Consider the following 19,860-nt stretch of genomic DNA (forward strand, 5'->3'; position numbering starts at 1 on the left):
TTGAACCAAAACAATTACCTGTTTTCTGTATTGGTTTTGTTTAAAAGTTCATTGGAAAAGGGTTTCTATTGCTGTGAAGATTTTCAGAAATTACTGTACTAATCTAGATGAATAAGCAGTAAGGTACTCTAATCCTTTGGATTTTTAAACATTAATGTAGTATTGGAATTGAAGAACTCATACCAGAATCAACTATAGCTGGTCTGCCTTTCCTAACAGCATTTACTTCTGGCAAGATAAAATTTGTGGTCATCTAAGAAAAGAAGGCCATTCCTCTTCCTTCACATCTTGACCTTGGAAGATGGTTGGAAGTTGTGGCTCCTAGAACATTGCCAAGTGCTTATTGGAATTTGATTTGGATGTGTTTTGATAGGAGAATGCAGTATCTTAATTGTAGGTCATTAGATCATTCAATATGATTTAATTATATTGAACTATATATAATGGTCCCAGTTATTTTATAACTACCAACATGGAGAGCTTAGAAGATGGTGTACTTTCTTCTCAGGTACCAATGCAGTACCCCTTTATTATTTTTACATATGCTTCCTGATGGAACTTTGTCTCAGTTTGTATAACTAAAAATAGTATTAAAATTATTAAATTAATGGAAGTAAGTCAGAATACATAAATTAGCAAAAAGTGAGCCAGAACTTACTCAAATGATCACAATTTCCATTTGTCTCTTTTACTTACTTCTGGATTCTTAGTGGACTTTTGAGATGTTGGGGAAAGAAACTTTAAGATTTAAGAGTCAGGAGGTAATGGTGCTTTCTTGAAGTAGGAAAAAGTCCAACTCTGATCTACTGTCAGAGTGATTTTAATCAGTTGTTTTCTGTCCTTTTCTAAGACAATGGCTATGCCAATTCTTGTAGGGGTGGCTATTCTTTTTCTTATATTTAGTTTAATTATTTACTGTAGCTAATGGATGCCTGTCCAGCAGAACAGAGCCTAAGGTAGTTGTATCAAACAGTCTGTCAGTGCTTTGCCTCTTGAGAATTTTTATACTCTTAGTTTCTACATTTCTTCCATTCTGTTGAAGTACCTTTATTTGTGAGTGGCTTTGATCTTAATCTTTTCAGTTTCTTCTCCAAGATACCCCTTCAGAAAGTACTTTTTATAAGCATTTGTAATGAAAACACTTTGACCAAAGTTGGTTTCCATGTGATGATTTCTTAGACTAAGATGGGGAAATGTTTCTGATCACTAATCTGTCTTCCTTCCCCCCCCCCTCACCCACCCATTTCTCACTTACATGCAGGAAGCATGTCTAGCAGTCCAGAGGAGATGTCTGGAGCTGAAGAGGGGAGGGAGACATCCTCAGGCATTGAAGTAGAGGCCTCAGACTTGAGCTTGAGCTTGACAGGGGATGATGGTGGCCCCAATCACACCAGCACAGAAAGTCGAGGCACAGATACAGAGAGCTCAGGTGAAGACAAGGACTCTGACAGCATGGAGGACACAGGCCATTACTCTATCAATGACGAAAACCAAGTCCATGATCGCTCAGAGGAAGAAGAGGAGGAAGAGGAGGAGGAAGAACATCCTCGGCGTCGTATACAGCGGAAGCGGGCCAATCGTGACCAGGACTCATCAGATGATGAGCAGGCCCTGGAGGACTGGGTATCCTCCGAAACATCAGCCCTTCCCCGACCTCGCTGGCAAGCCCTTCCTGCCCTTCGAGAGCGGGAGCTGGGTTCAAGTTCCCGCTTCGTATATGAAGCTTGTGGGGCAAGAGTCTTTGTACAGCGTTTCCGCCTGCAGCATGGGCTTGAGGGCCATACTGGTTGTGTCAATACTCTGCACTTTAATCAGCGTGGAACTTGGCTGGCCAGTGGCAGTGATGACCTAAAAGTGGTGGTTTGGGACTGGGTGCGGCGGCAGCCTGTGCTAGACTTTGAGAGTGGCCACAAAAGCAATGTCTTCCAGGTGAGGCAAGAAAGCAAAGTACCAATTGACAAAATCAGACATGAGTTAGACAAATCTGAGCTGTTGCCTGTAGTGGAATTTAGTAGTGAGTTGCAAGAATTAGATATCAAACTCAGTCCTGTGTTGGCTCTCATAATGTCTTGAAGGAGTTATACACACTGCAAGACCTATGGCTAGCTTTTCTTTCCTTGAGTATAAACACTGTTGAAAGTCTCATTACAAGTGGGTGCTTAGAAATAATCAGAAAAGTACTATATATGCCCTGATGGGAGGCATATAGTGGAAGAACAGAGTCTGTTAAGCCAGACTGGGTTTAAATCCTAGCCCTTTACTAGTGGTGTAATTGAGGGCAAGTTTTTTTTTTTTTTTTTAAGATTTTATTTATTTATCTTTAGAGGGGAAGGGAAGGAGAGAGGGGGATAAATATCAATGTATGGTTGGCTCTCATGTGTCATGTGTTTCTCATGTGTTTCCTTCTGGGAACTGGCCTGCAATCCAGGCATGTGCCCTGACTGGGAATCGAACTGTGATCCTCGTTTGCAGGCCCACACTCAATCCACTGAGCTTATAACAGCCAGGGGAAGGGGGCCAAGTTATTTAACCTTGGTGTTCAGTTTATTTATCTATAATGTGGGGATATTAACATAAAAGGTTATGAGGATTAAATAACAATAGAAGCTGAGCAGTTAGAATCATACCTAGTGCTTAGTGAACATTAAACATTTGATAAAAGTTAGTACTATTGTTATTCTCTGGGGATTTTACTCATCAGTGCAGTATATCATATTGGTACTGGCTGTTTATCCCTAAGCATGTTACCTCTTTCCGCAACATCCCCTCTAGTTTCCTTTTTCTTTGTACAATAGCAAATTAATATTTACTTGCTGAATCAAGGTAGTTTTCTCCTTTTTTCTCTTTCTTTTGTCCCTTGGTAGGTTAGAGTCCTAGTTCACCTGAGCATTTATCCTATATTAGCCTTCCAGAATCAAATGAAGTGCTCTGTTTTATCAGAGAAGTTTTTTCTCTCCCTCTTCTTTAACTCTTGGAAGAAATTAAACTTTAACCAATTAGAGTCGGTGAACTAAGTTTTCAGCTGTTGTGAAACCAAAGGGCTAGTTGAGGTTGTCATTATATTCTTTTCTCTCAAATTCACCTCCTCAATTTCTTTTGTGTGTCCCTTTCTTTGTTGTTAACACCCCAGGCAAAGTTCCTTCCTAACAGTGGTGATTCCACCCTGGCCATGTGTGCCCGTGATGGGCAGGTGCGGGTAGCAGAGTTGTCTGCCACACAGTGCTGCAAGAATACAAAGCGTGTGGCCCAGCATAAGGGAGCATCCCATAAGGTAAGTCAGTCTTTGCCCCAAAGGATATGCATTCTAGCTCTTCTGTAGATCTCACCAAAGCCCTCTTGTGTCTCTATATTTTTTTCTAAATTTTTGAACCTATTGATTTTAGAGCAGGAGAGAAAAAAACATCAGTTTGTTGTTCCACTTAAATTTATTCATTCATTGGTTGCTTCTTTTATGTGCCCTGACTGGGGATCAAACCCACAACTTTGGTGTATCCAGACAATGTTCTAATCAACCAAACTACCCAGCCAGGGTATATCTCTATTTATTGTAGTCACCTGCCTCCCTTTTTTTAGTCCTAAGATTTGTACATAAGAGAGGAAAGAGCAGCCACCATCCTCATCTTGGAAGGTAGGTATTTGAGAGATCTATAGATCTTGCACATACAGTATTTATTTAGTTGATTATACTTAATTCCTAGGATGAACCATAGTTAGTTTAGAGATCCTTGAGGTCTCCTCTGCCTTCCAAACCTTTAAATTTTCCTCTGATCACCTTTAGAATATTTTATTAACAGTTCCAAGGTGCTAGTTGTTAGCTCCTTATATTAGACTGGGGAATATAGACCAAATAGTTATAGTGGCAGCCAGTGAGAAGCTGCCTAGTCTTAGAGTAGGTACCATGTTTTTCCATGCCATGGAAGGAGGATGGTCCCCTCATAAAATGCCTAAACAAATACGTAGGTGGACCTGGAGTATCCATTTCTCAATGGCTTGGGCAATGTGGAAATTATTTCTTTGAATCTTAAGTGTACTTCGAACCCACTAGATAATTAATTTTAAGAACTAAGATGTAGGGAAATGAAACTTGGGCACCATTTCTCTCCCCACCTGAGGGTGTGGAATTGATTTTCTTTGATGATGAGGCCTAATGAGTGATGTTTTCCTTTGGTATCACTGTTAAATCCCTTGGGGACTTAATTGAAATAGCAAATTAGCTGTTCTTTAGACTTGTGTAGCGTAAACTAGCTGTAAGTAATTTACACAGAGCAAGAGAGGTTGGGCTTATTAAATTATCTCCTTTCCTAGAATTTTACAATAAAAGGTAGACATTTCTCCTACTGAGGTATTTTAAATGTAGCCCTTTCTAAATATAAAGGGATGAACTAAATAACCTTTAATTTTAATCTTTAGAAGTCTCATCCTGTCCCTTTTTTCTCCTCCAGTTGGCCCTGGAACCAGACTCTCCCTGTACATTTCTGTCTGCAGGTGAAGATGCAGTTGTCTTCACCATTGACCTCAGACAGGACCGTCCAGCTTCGTAAGTATAGCAATAGTACTTTTACAGAACTGGATCTCTTGGGCTGGAAAATATTCCATATGGCCTAGGTAATGCTCAACTCTTTGATCCATCAGAATGATCCCTTTGTGCCTGTGAGAAGCAGATTAGGGTTTAGAGGAATTTCTTACTTGTTTGTTGTTATTTGTTTGTCAGCAGTGAAGTACCATTCAGTCTAGCTTTATTTCTAAAGCAAGGTTCAGTTATCTTATTTTATGTGGGCTTTAGTAACTCTTCATTTACTTGGGTGCCACTCAACTTAACCACAAGAAGCATATTACTCTACAAAGCAGCTTAGAGATAGGTTCCTATGTAGTTTTCAGTTCAGTTACAATTAAACAATTAAATGATGATTTTTGAACAAAAATATTGGTAGCTATAGACTTCTGATGTCATAGCTCATTTTTATATCAGTTTGAGACTCAAGGGTAAATAATATCCTTTGTCAGCTGTGTGATATCATAGCATCTTGTTTGGATCCGGGCAGTCTAGGGGAGGTGTGTGTATGTCTTTCTCTGTCTCTCTCTCATACACACACACACAGGCACACAGAGGATACTCAAATAATAAAGTATATGGATAAATGTAAAAGCTGTCTCATGTACTCCTCCCCTGCTCCCCACTTTTCTGGTTGTTGGTAATCATTGTGAAAAATTCTGAATATCTTTCCAGTCCTTTTCGTACACCTTTATATGTCTTAATGTATACATATACATTTCCCCATTAATGGGATTACTTATATGTATATATAAACATACATGTAGACACAAACATGTCTATTTCCACACTTGCTTTTTTCATGTTAAAATGTATTTTGGAGATCTTTCTCTATCAGACCATGAAGACCTACCTTGTTTTTAACCATGACATATACATTGCAACATTGACATACCACAGTTTATTTAACCATGATTTTGTTGATGAATAATCTAGATTAATTATTTTCTTGTTAGTCTTAAAAATTATTATAACAAATATTGTATGTCAGTGCCAACATTGAGTATGGGATGTCACTGATTTACAAGATACACAAGTAAAATAGTATAGGAAATATAATACTAATAAGACTGATTATTTTTAGACTTAAGTATAGAAAAAGTTGTCTAGATTGTGGAAGAATTTTAAAAACTGCTTAAATGATAGAAATGGTTTGGACTTGCAGAAAGGATATTATATTGGTTACTTCCATTAACCCTCAGGAGGATAAGGGAGATACTGGCTTTATACTGGGAAGGGAACAGGCCTGGGTGACAAGGGCTCTGCCTTCTAGTACTAGTCTAAAGTCATTTAACTTTGAGAAAATCATATAATCTCTTGAAATGAATGATGTTTGTTGTATTCAATTCTAAAGTTCTGTGGTTCTATGATGATAGTGGGACATTAGCAAGTCTTCCAGAGCAGAGGGAAGGGCAAAGATGCAAAAATGATATGAGTTTGTTCAGTCTGCTTTGGTGGAGAATGGTGAAGCAGAATGGAATTTATCCTGTAGATCAGAGTGAGAGGAAAAATGTTAGGCCATAAGGAATTGGGAATCTGCTTCTAGTAATAAGCAGAGTACATAACTTTGGTAGATTATTAAATTTATAATGAAACAATAGCTGAAAATCTGGCTGAGAGATGACCAGTGGCTCTAGGTGGTAGATGGGATAGAAACTAAAAGGAATAACCCAGGAGGAGGCCCAAAATCTAAGTTTAGGGCCTAAATAAGAGAGAGCGAGCCTTCAAAAAGTTTTTGCGTTAGGGGTTAAAGAAGTAGTAGAAGTATGGAATGAAGTGGGGGTGCTGAGTGTGAAGGTCATGGCCAGGCATTGTTATGTGAAGTTGGCATAGGGGAATTTTTCTCTTGTTAGTATATGAGTCTTTGGAAGCTGGTGAAGTTGGCTAACATCTTAGGAAAAGAGTTTGATTTGGAGCTTGTGGATGAGTATTCCTTAAGCCAGTGGAAGCCAGTTTGAGGTATTCTTCAAAGGAATTTTTTGGTTTGATCTATAATTATTTTTCCATTTTTGCTGGAACATACCTGATCATTACAAAAACTGCAAATTTTGCCCTGGCTGGGTGACTTGGTTGGAGCATTGTCCCACATGCCAAAGGGTTGTGGGTTCGATCCCCAGTCGGGGTGCATACTGGAGACAACTGATTGAAGTTATACCCTCTCACATTGATCCATCCATCACTCCCTCCCTCCCTCCCTCCAATCAATTAAAAAAAAACACCACAACATATTTTTAAAAAATGAGAATTTAAAAAAAAACCTGCAAATAATTAAGACAAAATTTGGTGGATCTGTGTTGTATGTTTTTGTGTGCTGCCTCTTTCTGCCATGATTAATTATTTTTATAGTGCTACTAAATGCATGTTTGTCAGAGAGCTTAAGGTACTTGTGCATTTATCTGTTAGGAGAGACTATTGCTTGTTTTAGCTAAATAAATTGCAACATCAGAAGATTGAGGTCTTTGTCAGAATTACATGACAGTGGAGCCAGTACTTCATAATCAATCCCCACAGTTTTTTTCATTTTGCTTCCATGTGGTAACGTTTATATTTGACCCTCTCTTGAAAATCCAAATTGCCAAATAGTCCTATGAAAAGGAGCAGCTTCTGCTCCTACTACTTTTCCCTGTCAGAAACCCAGTTAAAATGGTCTCATCTCCATTACTGGTATATTCCTAAAACTCTTTTTGGTATGTTTTTTGACTAGTGTTTTTAAGGGTGAGTTTTCCCTAATGACATTCCTTTTTTATGATCTCTGTACACTATTCTTTTAGTGGAAGACTGCAGTTTTTAATTAATTTTAGAGAGAGAGAGACAGTGATTTGTTTGTGCCTTCATTGGTGGACTCTTGTATGTCCCCTAACTGGGGATTGAACTCACAACCTTGGCGTATTGGAACAATGCTCTAACCAACTGAACTACCTGGCCAGGGCTAATAAAAGAGTAGAGTTTGTAAATAAAATAAAATCTTCCCCTTTTGCCTAGAGCAGTTCTAGGCTAGAGTTATTGGCCATATGTAGAAGAGATGCTAAAATCATTTTTTACAAGAAACTTATTGTCATGATTGTATTTCAGTTTTCATAGTAACAGAAATGAACAAAAGCTTAGATTAAAAATGAAAGGTAAAGCGCAGTTCTTTCCTTTAATGTCTCTTCTTTTTTTGTAGTTACTAATCTTTATGATGTGCCATATTTGTCATCATATGTGATATATTTGACTGGTTGGACACTTAGATCTGGAAAGAGTATTGGTATTCATAGGGCTACCTTTAAGCTAGGAAAATTACGGCTAAAATCAGAATTTTTGGCTGAAACTCTGAACTTTCATAGCATTTCCTCAGGGTCCCGTGCCATCCTAAGGAATTCCATTTTTTGGTGATATAACCAGAAGCATAATTTAGAAATTATTTTTCAGCCTTAGAAACAGTTATCTTCAGGGTAATCACTTCATAAGTTATATAAATATCTAATCACAGGGTTGTACACCTGAAATCAATGTAATATTGTATGTTAACTCTAATTTAAAGGTAAAAATACTTTTAAAAAATAAACATCTATATTCATTAGAACCTCCTCTCCTAATTTGCTTCAGATAAGGGAAGGAAAATGCTGTTTCCTTTTGGATTGCCCCTGTGCTAGAAAACTGTGACTTGTCATTCTGCTGTGTGTATTTAAAAGAATTTTTTGTTGATTTTAGAGAGGGAAACATTGCTTTGTTGTTCTACCTATTCATGCATTCATTGGTTGTTTCTTGTATATACCCTGATTAGAGATCGAACCTGCAGCCTTGGCATATCAGGATGTCACTCTAACCAACTGAACTACACAGCCAGGGCCTTCTGTGTGCATTTTTAACACTGAATTTTAAGTGACACTTTTTTGGAATCTAGGAGATAGATTCTGACTTTAAGGTCTTTTCTATCTACTATTTTGTGATTCATTCTCCCCTCACTTCCTGCTCCCTGATGATTAGGAACATGTATTTATGAATGAAGGGTGGGAAGACGTGGGTATTATTGTCTGTTTAATGATTGGTTATCATGTTGGATTCCATCTAAACAGAACTACCTCAGAAGCAGTACTTTCATGTATCTTTAATTTATGCTTTTTGAGGAATACCAGGAAAATGACTTCACTATGTGTGTTTTCCATAGCCAAAGTTGCATTTAGTAAATATATGTGAAGGTGGTTTTGTCTTATGTGCAAAACGAACATTACTGTCTGTGGTCTCATTTGCCATGACCATCTGTATCTGTGGGAAAATAATAACTTTTATGCTTTTCTACTCTTAAATAGGAAGCTGGTGGTGACAAAAGAAAAGGAGAAGAAAGTGGGGCTGTATACAATCTATGTGAATCCTGCCAATACCCACCAGTTTGCAGTGGGTGGACGAGATCAGTTTGTAAGGTGAGTCTGAAGGCTCTTCTGTGTCTTTGACAGTTTGAGACACTAATGCATTGTGTACTAATGCATTGTGTACTACCAGGTTTCTCTATGGAAAGGTATGAATTGCTTGGGAATCCATTCACCACTATCTTGAGGTTTCTACCCTCTTCCAAAAGTGTTTAGCCCCTTGTGAGGTACTCTCCCTAATGTAGTAATTTCTGAGGAATGGTTTAACGTAGGGATTATTAAGTTTTAAAGAACTTTGATGAGTTGACCAAGGTCCTCACATAGTAGCTAAGGCATAAACCCAAGTTTGCTAGCAAGTGTTATATTAGTAAATATCTTCTACCATTTTTATATATAAATTAACATGCCTAGAAGTTTTAAAGGCTGGTTTCAGATACAGAAATGATTTGATTGGGGAGTACTCTGTATGAACTCAGTATTTTGGGCTCCCATTGTCTTGAACCACTTCTCTTTGTCTGTAGTATTTTTGTTGCTGTGAATATCTGTTGTAACACTGGCTATTGATGTATATCCGGAAAAAACAGAATTCATGGATTCAATCCCCAAGTGTACCACCACTTAGTTTCCTTCTATCCCTTCACCACAAACTATATTCCATCATGATCTAGTTGGTCTATTTTAACTATATATGCATTTTTTGTTGCTGAGGGATTATCAGTTTGAAAAGGATGAGGGAGGGGATCACTAGAAAAATGAGTGACTTTTTCTTTTCCTGGTGATGGATGAAAAGCATTATCTTCCTTTAAATGAGAGCACATTTTTATAACTATATTCTGAAATTAATTTTATTTATAAGAAAGGAGAGGAAAGGTAAGGATTTCCCCAAAAGAAGAAGGACAAAGAGCATTAGATACTGAGCAACATAGAATAGTTCATATGCCAAAATATTACATATTTAAATATTTTTTACTAATGAGCTGACTTGTTGAAGTTTATGATAGCTTAATGACATTTGAGAGCTGTAATTTAGACTTCATTTGAAGGGAAAAATTTTATTTTCAGCTAATGCATATTTGGTGAAGACTAGTAATTGGTAATACAGTAGTCTATTCCTCTTTAAAAACTCTTTTTTTAAATTTATTGATTTGAGAGGTAGAGCGAGAGAAACATGGATTTATTGTTCCACTTATTTATGTATTCATTGGTGGACTCTTGCATGTGCCCTGACCAGGGATTGAACCTGCAACCTTGGCAGATTAGAACAACATTCTAACCAACTCAGTTAACTGGCCAGGGCACTATTTCTTTTTTCTTTCTCTGGTTCATTTAGCAAACATTGCCTGAATATTCTTTTTTTAAGTATTTTTTATTGATTATGCTATGACAGTTTTCCCAATTTCCCCCCCTTTATCCCCCCTCCACCTTGTACCCCCAACCCTCCAGCATTCCCCTCTTAGTTCATGTCCGTGGGTTCTACATATGAGTTCTTTGAGTTATCTGTTTCCTATACCATTTCTTATCTCTCCCCATCTGTTTAACTCCTACTAATTATGTTACTTCTTCCCTGTACCTTTCTCTCCCATTCCTCCTTTCTGCCTCTCTACTGAAAACCCTTCATGTGATGTCCATTTCTCTAGTTTTGTTCCTATTCTAGTTGTTGCTTAGTTTTTGTTTTCATTTTTTTAGATTCATTTGTTGATAGTTGTGAGTTTTCATTTTATTGTTCATATTTTTTATCTTCTTTTTAGATAAGTCCCTTTAACATTTCACATAATGATGGCTTGGTAATGATGAACTCCTTTAACTTGATTTTATATGGGAAGCACTTTATCTGCCCTTCCATTCTAAATGAAAGCTTTGTTGGAAAAAGTAATCTTGGATGTAGGTTCTTGCCTTTCATGACTTGGAATACTTCTTTCCAGCCCCTTCTTGCCTGTAAGGTCTCTTGCAGCTGACAGTCTTATGGGCACTCCTTTGTGAGTAACTCTCTCCTTTTGTCTTGCTGTTTTTAAGATTCTGTCCTTATCTTTCATCTTGGGTAACTTGATGATGTGCCTTGGTGTGTTCCTCTTTGGGTTCAACTTGTTTGGGACTCTCTGGGCTTCCTGGACTTCCTGGAAGTCTGTTTCCTTTGCCAGATTGGGGAAGTTTTCCTTCATTATGTTTTCAATTTCTTGCTGGCACCCCTATAATTTGGGTATTGGAACGTTGCGGGTTGTCCCAGAGGTTTGTAAGTCTCTCTTCACTTATTTGAATTCTTGTTTCTTCATTTTGTTCCAGTTGGATGTTTATTTTTCTTTTTTGTTCCAAATTATTGCTTTGACTCCTGGTTTCCTTCCTGTCACTGTTGGTTCCCTGAATATTTTGCTTTATTTCACTTTGGGTATCTTTTATTTGTTTTTTCATTTTTCGACCAACCTCAATCAATTCTGTGAGCATTTTGATTACCAGGACTTTAAATTCTCCATCAGATAGGGTGGGTATCTCCTCATTGCTTAGGTCTCTTTCTGAAGTTTTGCTCTGTTCTTTCATTTGGTCCATATTTCTTTGTCTTGGCACATCAGTCTGGTTGTTCTGGTTGACTTTTTCTTTAATTCCTTGGTTGTTGGAGTTCCATATAGTTTGATTTTCTGGCATCTCTGGTTATTATTGATTTTAGATTGGTTGTTATCCTTATTGTGGTTGTACAAGGAAGTGAAGGGTTTCTACCTATGCCTCCATCTTGGCCAGAACCTGAATATTCTCTTTATGCAGGACATTAAGCAATAGATTGTGGAGAATACAGACATATATTGATTCATTTATTTATCTAGCATTTACTGAGCATCTGCTATGTGCTAGATACATACTTAGCTAAAAGAGTCTCTGGAGAAGCATATATAAGGATTGCAAATATTAAGTAACATACCCAGTATTACTGACCTAGTAAGTGACAGAGTAAGTATCTGAATTCAGATTGGACACCTTAAGTGTAGTAGAAACCACTTCACTATTCTGATCTTCCTCACAGAGGGAGTATGAAAGACTAATGGGAAACTAGTATTTTAGGTAGAGCATACAGTGTGTTTAGAAGAGAAATAACAAGATGTGATATGTTCAAGGAAGCATAGTTTTTATTTGTTGTCTTGCTTTTTGTATAATGTATGGGATCTTTGAGAAGTAGTAGTAGGCAGCCATACTGAAGAGTTCAGACTTTTTAGTAGAAAGTACAAAATTGCTAAAGAGACTTAAACAGGAAACTTATATGTCTAAAATTTTGCATTTTAGACATAATTCTAGTGACAGTACAAGTAAGGAAATTGGTTTAGAAGGATACTATATATCATCTGAGTGAAAATTAATTAAGGGTGGAAAAAGCAGATATACTCAAAAAATATACCCAGAGAGTCTGACAGGAAAGAAGTTAGCTCTCCAGGAAAGAAAAGGCCTGACTTCTTGTTTGGCCACCTACATTTAAGATAATGCCATTAATAGAGATTCAGGGGAAAGGGCGAGTTGAGAATGAGTTTACTTTTAGGCATCTCATTATGCTACTCAATTTTGCACATACGTAGAAATCTGGAGCTCAGAATAAATTTGGGCTGGAGACACAGACTTATGTGACATATGCCTGCCTGCATGTAGGTGGTAGTTAAAGCATTGATAATGAAATTTGGTCACTAATAAAAAGTGTTGATCAAATTCTCCCACCTCCTTTTGAGTCTCTGGACTTTTTCAGAATATAAGGAAACCTATGATCCCTTCTCCCCAGAAAATGCACGTAAGCATAGTTTCTGTATGTTCACATACTACTTAGATACTACCTTAAAAATTTTTTTATATGGACTCAGGAGACTTCAGGACCAGATTTCTGGAGAATATCAGCATTCATGGGATTGACAAAGAAAATCCCATGAACAGCATTAAGGCGTAGTTGGATATCAAGGAAAGAGTTTCAGGGGAAGCAATAATGAACCTTGTCAGAGCAGTAGAGAAAGGCCTGAAAGTGTCTTGTTGGTATTGACAGTTAGGTTACTGATGACTTTAGTCTGGGAAGTTCAGGGGTGAGTTGAAGGCCAAAGCTAGATGGGAATGGATTGAGAAGTGAGTAAAAATTGAAGAAGTGAAAATATTAAATGTAGATGACTCTTTTCATAATTTGCAAGGGGAAGGACAGAAATAGCAATAATAGGAAAGGACAGTCAGTAGAAGGAGGATTTTTAGAAAGTGAGCAGAAGACAGTGATGAGGAAGCGGTTGAAAATGGGCTAATCATATATCACTAAACTATTTAGTTTGGGGGAAAAAAAAGAAAATGAGCTAATCAATCAAAGTTGTTGGAAGGAAGAGATAAAAGCAGCTGTGGAGGCTCTGATATTACAGGAGAATTATGAGTAAGGACAGAGGTTGGGTCCATCTTCACTGTATTTCTAGCACCTAGCATAATACTTGGTACATAATATATGTCATAAAAATTTGAATAAATTTAAGGTTTGGATTAGAGAGATGAGAGAAGGTGAAGATTGTTTGATGTTTGGTGGTAATGAAGGAAGGAGAGAGTCTTGAGATGCAGGTGATGGTTTGTAATAGTTGTGCAGTATAAGAGGGAGAATTGGCCAGATACTTCAAGAAGGGATTGAAGATAGACTGTCCTTTTTTTTTTTTAGATTTAATTTATTTTTAGAGATGGGGAGGGAGGGAGAAAGAGAGAAGAGAAACATCAATGTGTGGTTACCTCTCATGCACCCCCTGCTGGGGACCTGGCCTGCAACCCAGACATGTGCCCTGACTGGGAGTTGAATCAGTGACCCTTTGGTTCACAGGCCCACTCAATCCACTGAGCCACACCAGCCAGGGTTGAAGATCTGCTGACTTATATAAGGTATGGTCTCTGCCTGTGAGTTATAAACCCAACTGGGGAGGTAGCATACACACGAAAAGCTCTGTGATAATGTTATTTCCTTGAAAATAAACAGTAAGTGACATAAAAGCTGAGAAGAGAGATAAGCCACTTCGAACTGATATAACTGAAGATTACCACTTAGATTGGCTGAACAAAAGAGTTAGGGTTTGGCCCAAGCTAGTATAGCTCAGTGGATTGAGCACTGGCCTGTGAACCAAAGTATCACTGGTTCAATCCTAGGCAAGGCACGTGCCTGGATTTGCGGGCCAGGTCCCCAGTAGGGGGCATGTGATAAGTAACCACACACTGATGTTTCTTTCTCTCTTTTTCTCCTTCCCCTCCCTTCTGTCTAAAAATAAATAACCCTGGCTTGTGTAGTTCAGTGGATTGAGCACAGGCCTGCGAACTAAGGGATCGCAGTTCGATTCCTAGTCAGGGCACATGCCTGGGTTGCAGGCCAGTTCCCAGAAGGGGACACATCAGAGGCAACCATACATTGATATTTCTCTCCCTCTCTCCTTCCCTTCCCCTCTATAGATAAATAAATAAAATCTTTAAAACTAACTAACTAAATAAATAATTTTAAAAGGAGTTTGGAAAAAGAGTAGAAGAGGGGAAGACCTTCAAGCTTGATTAGGTAATGTTCTTCATCTGTCCTGACATCTATTTGACTTCTGTTCCTGCACTACATCAAGTTGCATTTCTTGAAGGGATCAGTTTGTAAGTTTTTGACATTTTCATTGGTTCTTCCACCACAGGATTTATGACCAGAGAAAAATTGATGAGAATGAGAACAATGGAGTACTCAAGAAATTCTGTCCTCATCACCTGGTAAGATTCATGAAGAGCCAGTAGCTCTAGGCTTCTCTGACTTAACCCCAAGGGTACCCCCAAAATTGTTGGTATGGTGAGAGAAGCTTGAGTTTTTGAGTCAGACAACTGAATGTGAATCCTGGCTCCACCACTCATGAGCTTTATGATGTTGGGCTGTCACTTTACCTCTCTTGGCCACAATTTTCTTATTGACTAAATAGAGGTAAACGCCTTGTACCATGATGGTAAGGCCTAATGAATTAATGTATTTATAAAATGGCTGGCACACAAAAAACAGCCAGTAGAAAGCCCCAGAAATGGACATGTTTCATTGGTTGTGCTGCTCTGTCTCTCTCTCAATCTCTGGGAGAAAGTATAGGGGAGTTTGAAGGAAAATCTGTTTCCTAAAGATGGTATAACAAATGGGGGGTGGGGTGGGGCATCAGTCAGTATCTGCTCCTTATTGCAGGTGAACAGTGAGTCCAAAGCAAACATCACCTGTCTTGTGTACAGCCACGACGGCACAGGTACGTGAGCAGGGCCCAGCTCCTTGGCTGGCATGCCCCTTCTGTCTAGGGAGCTGCTGAACAGTGAGGCATGTGCCCTGCAGTGCTCACCACTGTGCTTATAGCTCCAAGTGGAGCAACTGGGGAGTAGTTGCTGATGGTGAGCACACAGTGGGAAGATACAGCAGATGACCCATGGAGATGCCAGGTACCACTTGCAGAATGTTGCAGATGGTATTTGGCAGGGCCTGTCCTGAAGTCCAAAATACATGCCTGAGCTGGTTCTTACGTCTCTGACTCATTCCTAAGTTAATGGGTGTGATCTTCTTGAGCATTCTGCTACCCCTGGGTTGGCAGTGTGTTTCTAGTCTACTTGAGACACCTGACTTCCCTGCTATTCCAACTGAGTAAGATGGGTGTTATATACCTGGGTAATTAGGAGGGGGCACTACTGGCAAGAAGCCTCACCCCAACCCCCAGCTCCTGATCTCATTTTTTTCAGCCTTTGCCTTCACTGCTATGTGCTTGTTCTTGGCAGAGCTCCTGGCCAGTTACAATGATGAAGACATTTATCTCTTCAACTCCTCTCACAGTGATGGGGCCCAGTATGTTAAGAGATATAAGGGCCACAGAAATAATGCCACAGGTGAGGCTGTCTTTCTAGGTTTTGTTCCCAAGTCTGTTAGCTTGGAGAACCACAGCACTGCGTTGAGGGTGTGCAAATAGGAACTACCAAGTGGAATAGTAGACTGCCTGCCAGGCAAGTCAGTGGGAGGGGATCCCTAATTGGGCTGTAGTTGTGGCGGGCCTACTGTACCAGAGGAGGGAGGGCTTGGGGGGCATCTCATCACTGCAGTGATACTATTTAGTTTGAGCATAAGGAGACTGGACTTTTTTTCTTATGATTTCAGGTAACTTAGGATTGAAAGGCTTGTTAGGGAGTATAGGAAAGCCTCCCTAGTCAGTGGTACTGAATTGCCTACAAGAGGGTGAACTTGTACCTCTGTTCTCTGTTGCATAGTGGAGTCACCTGAATTCTTGTAAAAATACTGGTGCCTAGCTTCCATCCCCAGGCATTCTGATTTAATTGGTATGGGTTGTGACCTGATTGGGATGTTAAAAGCAACCTACAGATTCTAATGTACCAAAAACATGGGGAATCACTGCTCTTTGTTGGTGTTACCACTCCTAACAGATATGTGTCATAATTTTGAATTGGAGCATACAGTTATTTTCCCTTTTTTCTCTTGAGCTGAGAAGAGGGAAAATGCCTGTACTTGGATCTTAGTCCATGGACAGAGAAAAGGAGGAGTGCCTGTCTCATGTGGTAAAGAACTGGATATCATAGTAGGGACTCCTTGCTTCTCTCACTAATTTCAGAGAGTACTGCCCTGTTGTGCAAGAGTCTTGGTAACAGGCACTGTTCAGATGCTTCTATGGGCGGTTGTGATGTGTCAGCTAATGACCCACAAAGTGTTGGCAGGGTACCAGTCAAGTACACACCCCAAGGATAATCCTAGGGTGCATAGGATAGTGCCGTCTAGGAGTAGTCAGAGCTGGGGCGACTTCAGTTTGGGACAGTAAGGTATTAGTGAGGCCTGTGGTTGCTTGATAAGGTATATAATGAAAGTTAGGCTATTGCTGAGGGACTGCCAACTCCTCAGTCCTTAGAGCTCTTTGAGAGAACAGAAGTAGTCACAGGTACAGGTATGATTCTTGTTATGACTACTATACATGCATATTCCCTTGATTGTTTTTGTGAAAATGAAAGGAATTCTTTGGCTCTTAGCTGTTTTAGGGTTTGTGAGTAACTGAATTTCCTGTGAGACAAATATATGTAGGCCTGATGCCAACCATCATGTGGTTTATTCTCTCATTTATCATTTCAGTAAAAGGTGTTAACTTCTATGGCCCCAAGAGTGAGTTTGTAGTGAGCGGTAGTGACTGTGGGCACATCTTCCTCTGGGAGAAATCATCCTGCCAGATCATTCAGTTCATGGAGGGGGACAAGGGAGGTGTGGTGAGTATGGTATGCTGGGCTGGCTGGCTCCCTACTCTCTCCAGTGATTAAGGTAGGTTTTGGCAGGGCCTCTGAATTCTCACTGCAATAACGTAATACCGTGTGTTAGAGGGCTAGCAAGCTAAAAGGTAGTCTGGGAGTGTTGAGGTTTCAATGGGATATTTTCTTTTCCCATCTTCTGTTGCTTAAGACGTGGTTTATTGAAAATAGAAATAGATCTTAGGGAAGAACCTCTGGCCTGAGTGTGATATATCTAGGCATGGACCTTTTCCCAAAGAAAAGCATTAGAGTTGAAAGGATACCATCCTACATAACACGAAAGATGTTTCCACATCTCATCTTTGACAAGTAGCTAAGTAGTGATCTTAACTAGATTCTGGATCAGTGGATATAGTTGGAAGGAACATATTTCAGATAATTGGGAAAATCAGGAAAAGTTCTGTGTATTAGATAATGTAGCATTCAATTTATTTGATATGATGATAGCATTCTATTTATGTGGAATATCCTTGTACTTAGGAGATACATACTAAGTATTTAAGAGTGAAGTGTCATGTTTACATTCAAATGGGAACAAGCACATATATCATAATGTGTATAAATACATAGGGAGAGAGCAAATATGGCAAAAAAAATTTTTTCTTAAGAATGACTGAGCAGCTTGCTGTACAAACCATGATCACATCACAGTTTTCCTGTCCCTTGAATTCTCCAGACAACCTCCATAGAGATAGGGCACAAAGGAAGCGTGAGGATTCTGAGTTGGGGAGTGAAGCATGGTGAGCTCTTAAGATGTACCTAGCTAACCATATGTATGTATTTTTAAGATTCATACTCAGTGAAGGAGTTGCGTAATTACTCTTTCTTTTCTTTTCTTTCTGAAACTATGTATTTTCCATTCTGTTAAGAGTTTGTGGAAAAACAGCTTAAGACCACTCAGTGATTGTTCCTACCCATTCAGTGAGGGCTGCAGATCTTGTAAGGTGTTCGGACTATAGAAGATGTGAGACAGTTGGGGAAACTACATTTTACTGATTATGCAAGATAGTCTGATTAAGAGCATCTGACAAATGTCTGAGATAGCTTACTCTCTCTTCCTTTTCATCCTTTTAAGCTGTGGGGAACTGTAAAGAGCCCAGCCATCTCTTGATGAGGTTTATCCAAAGAGTGGTGGTAGAATTTAGAATGGTTTCTTGCAACTGGGATCTCCTTCCTTCTGTGTGTTTCTTTCCCTGATGGGAGGCTATTTGAGATTTTCTTCTGGTTTCCTTGGAAGTTTTGGGACCTGGAACCAGTATAAATCCAAGGCTTCTATAGCCCTGGTGTAAGTGGAGAGGAATCTAGAACTTTGGCGGTGTGTCTCACTATTGCCTCCTTCATTTTCTACTCTTATGTCCTTGTCTATTGTCTGCAGTGAAAAAAACCATAATAATGATGTGTTAATGAGAATTTTGTAATAGGCATGTAGTCAGAAGAAAAACAAAAGGTATTTTTGTTTGACCATAGGTATATTTTCTTGACCATAAACTATTGTGTTGAATTCTGTTCCAGAAAGATGCAGAGCTGTGCTTGCCCAGTCTCGAAAATCACTATACAGGCCAGTTTGCTTTCAGCTCAGCCAATATTAGGGTTTGAGGATTAATCCTGGTGCTCAGGGGAGAAGGCAATTGCTTGGGTTTAGGTGGGCCCTAGGCCTGAGTTGTAGTGGTCATAAGAGTGAGGGACTAGACCAAGAGTTACAGAGGCTGCACCTCAAAGTGAGTTTTCTGGCTTCTTCTTGCCTCTGTAAGCTGAATGATCCACATGGTCCTCACTTCACTCCCTTTGTTTTGTTTTGTTTTGTTTCGTTTTGTTTTGTTTTGTTTTTGTCCTAACCTCCCAGCAGTGGGGTCACTGAGCACCAGCCTCAGTGCAGATTGATAGCAGTCATGTATCATAAAGTAGAACATTAGGACCTGAAGGATCTTAAAAATTATCAGCCACATTTGCCTGGGTCTCTTGACTTCATTTTTAGCTCAAACTGTAGTCCTTTCTTTGTTCCCATTCAGGGGCAAGGGTAGGAGATGATGTCAAAGGACAGTCCTATTTCCAAAAAGCATTTTGCTGCTTCATCTCATTCCCTACACCTCCCAGCCAAGTCATCTAAGACCAGAGCTCTTTTCTCTGCTCAGGCATTATTGACAGGAAAAGTCTTGGCATTTGGACAGGTCTGTTGAAGTGACCAGTTACCCTGGCCCAGAAGCTCTCTGTCGACTCACTCAGCAGGCTCCAACCTAGGTACCATATGTAATTTACTCCCTTGTTCCTTTTGCCATTGGCTTTGTCCTTATTATTAAGTTCCAAGGAGTTTCTCCACTGTGCTTTTTAAAATTTACTCACTTGTTCAAGCAGAGCTATGTCAGAATAGAGGGCTAGGGACTTATCAGGAGGTCAATGACTGAATTCAGGTTTGTATGTATAAGTTGTCACACATCTATTGGTAACATTCCTGGGCAGTAGAGCTTTTATTTGGTGCCACCTCATGTTCTAGATGCTGGAACCTCTTACACAGTGCCTGAAGGAGCCCAAATATAAACTTTGTAGTGAGCTGATGATATGTGGTGTGAGAAAAGGAGAACGAAAATGGAGTTTCTACTTTACTATCTTTTCTGAGCATTTATTTGTAAAATGGAAGACAGAGAAGATTGGAAATCTGTAGGTCAACTTTATTTTCCATGCTGGTCGCAACTTCCCCTTGGC

General features: G+C 39.3%; 1 protein-coding gene across 6 annotated transcripts in view; it reads left to right on the forward strand.

The window, feature by feature from the left end:
• Positions 1-19,860, forward strand: part of DCAF8 (DDB1 and CUL4 associated factor 8) — a 42,072-nt gene that overhangs the window by 18,677 nt on the left and 3,535 nt on the right. For all 6 annotated transcript variants that reach the window (XM_037059789.1, XM_037059788.1, XM_037059786.1 and 3 more), the window contains 8 exons: positions 1,262-1,929; positions 3,131-3,271; positions 4,443-4,537; positions 8,845-8,955; positions 14,541-14,613; positions 15,065-15,122; positions 15,640-15,747; positions 16,991-17,121. In XM_037059789.1, the coding sequence (XP_036915684.1) occupies positions 1,262-1,929; positions 3,131-3,271; positions 4,443-4,537; positions 8,845-8,955; positions 14,541-14,613; positions 15,065-15,122; positions 15,640-15,747; positions 16,991-17,121 (1,385 nt within the window). The remainder of the gene's footprint in view (positions 1-1,261; positions 1,930-3,130; positions 3,272-4,442; positions 4,538-8,844; positions 8,956-14,540; positions 14,614-15,064; positions 15,123-15,639; positions 15,748-16,990; positions 17,122-19,860) is intronic.

This window comes from Sturnira hondurensis, unplaced genomic scaffold (genome assembly GCF_014824575.4).
Source record: "Sturnira hondurensis isolate 20B ecotype Veracruz unplaced genomic scaffold, ASM1482457v3 Scaffold0011299, whole genome shotgun sequence".
Taxonomy (NCBI): domain Eukaryota; kingdom Metazoa; phylum Chordata; class Mammalia; order Chiroptera; family Phyllostomidae; genus Sturnira; species Sturnira hondurensis.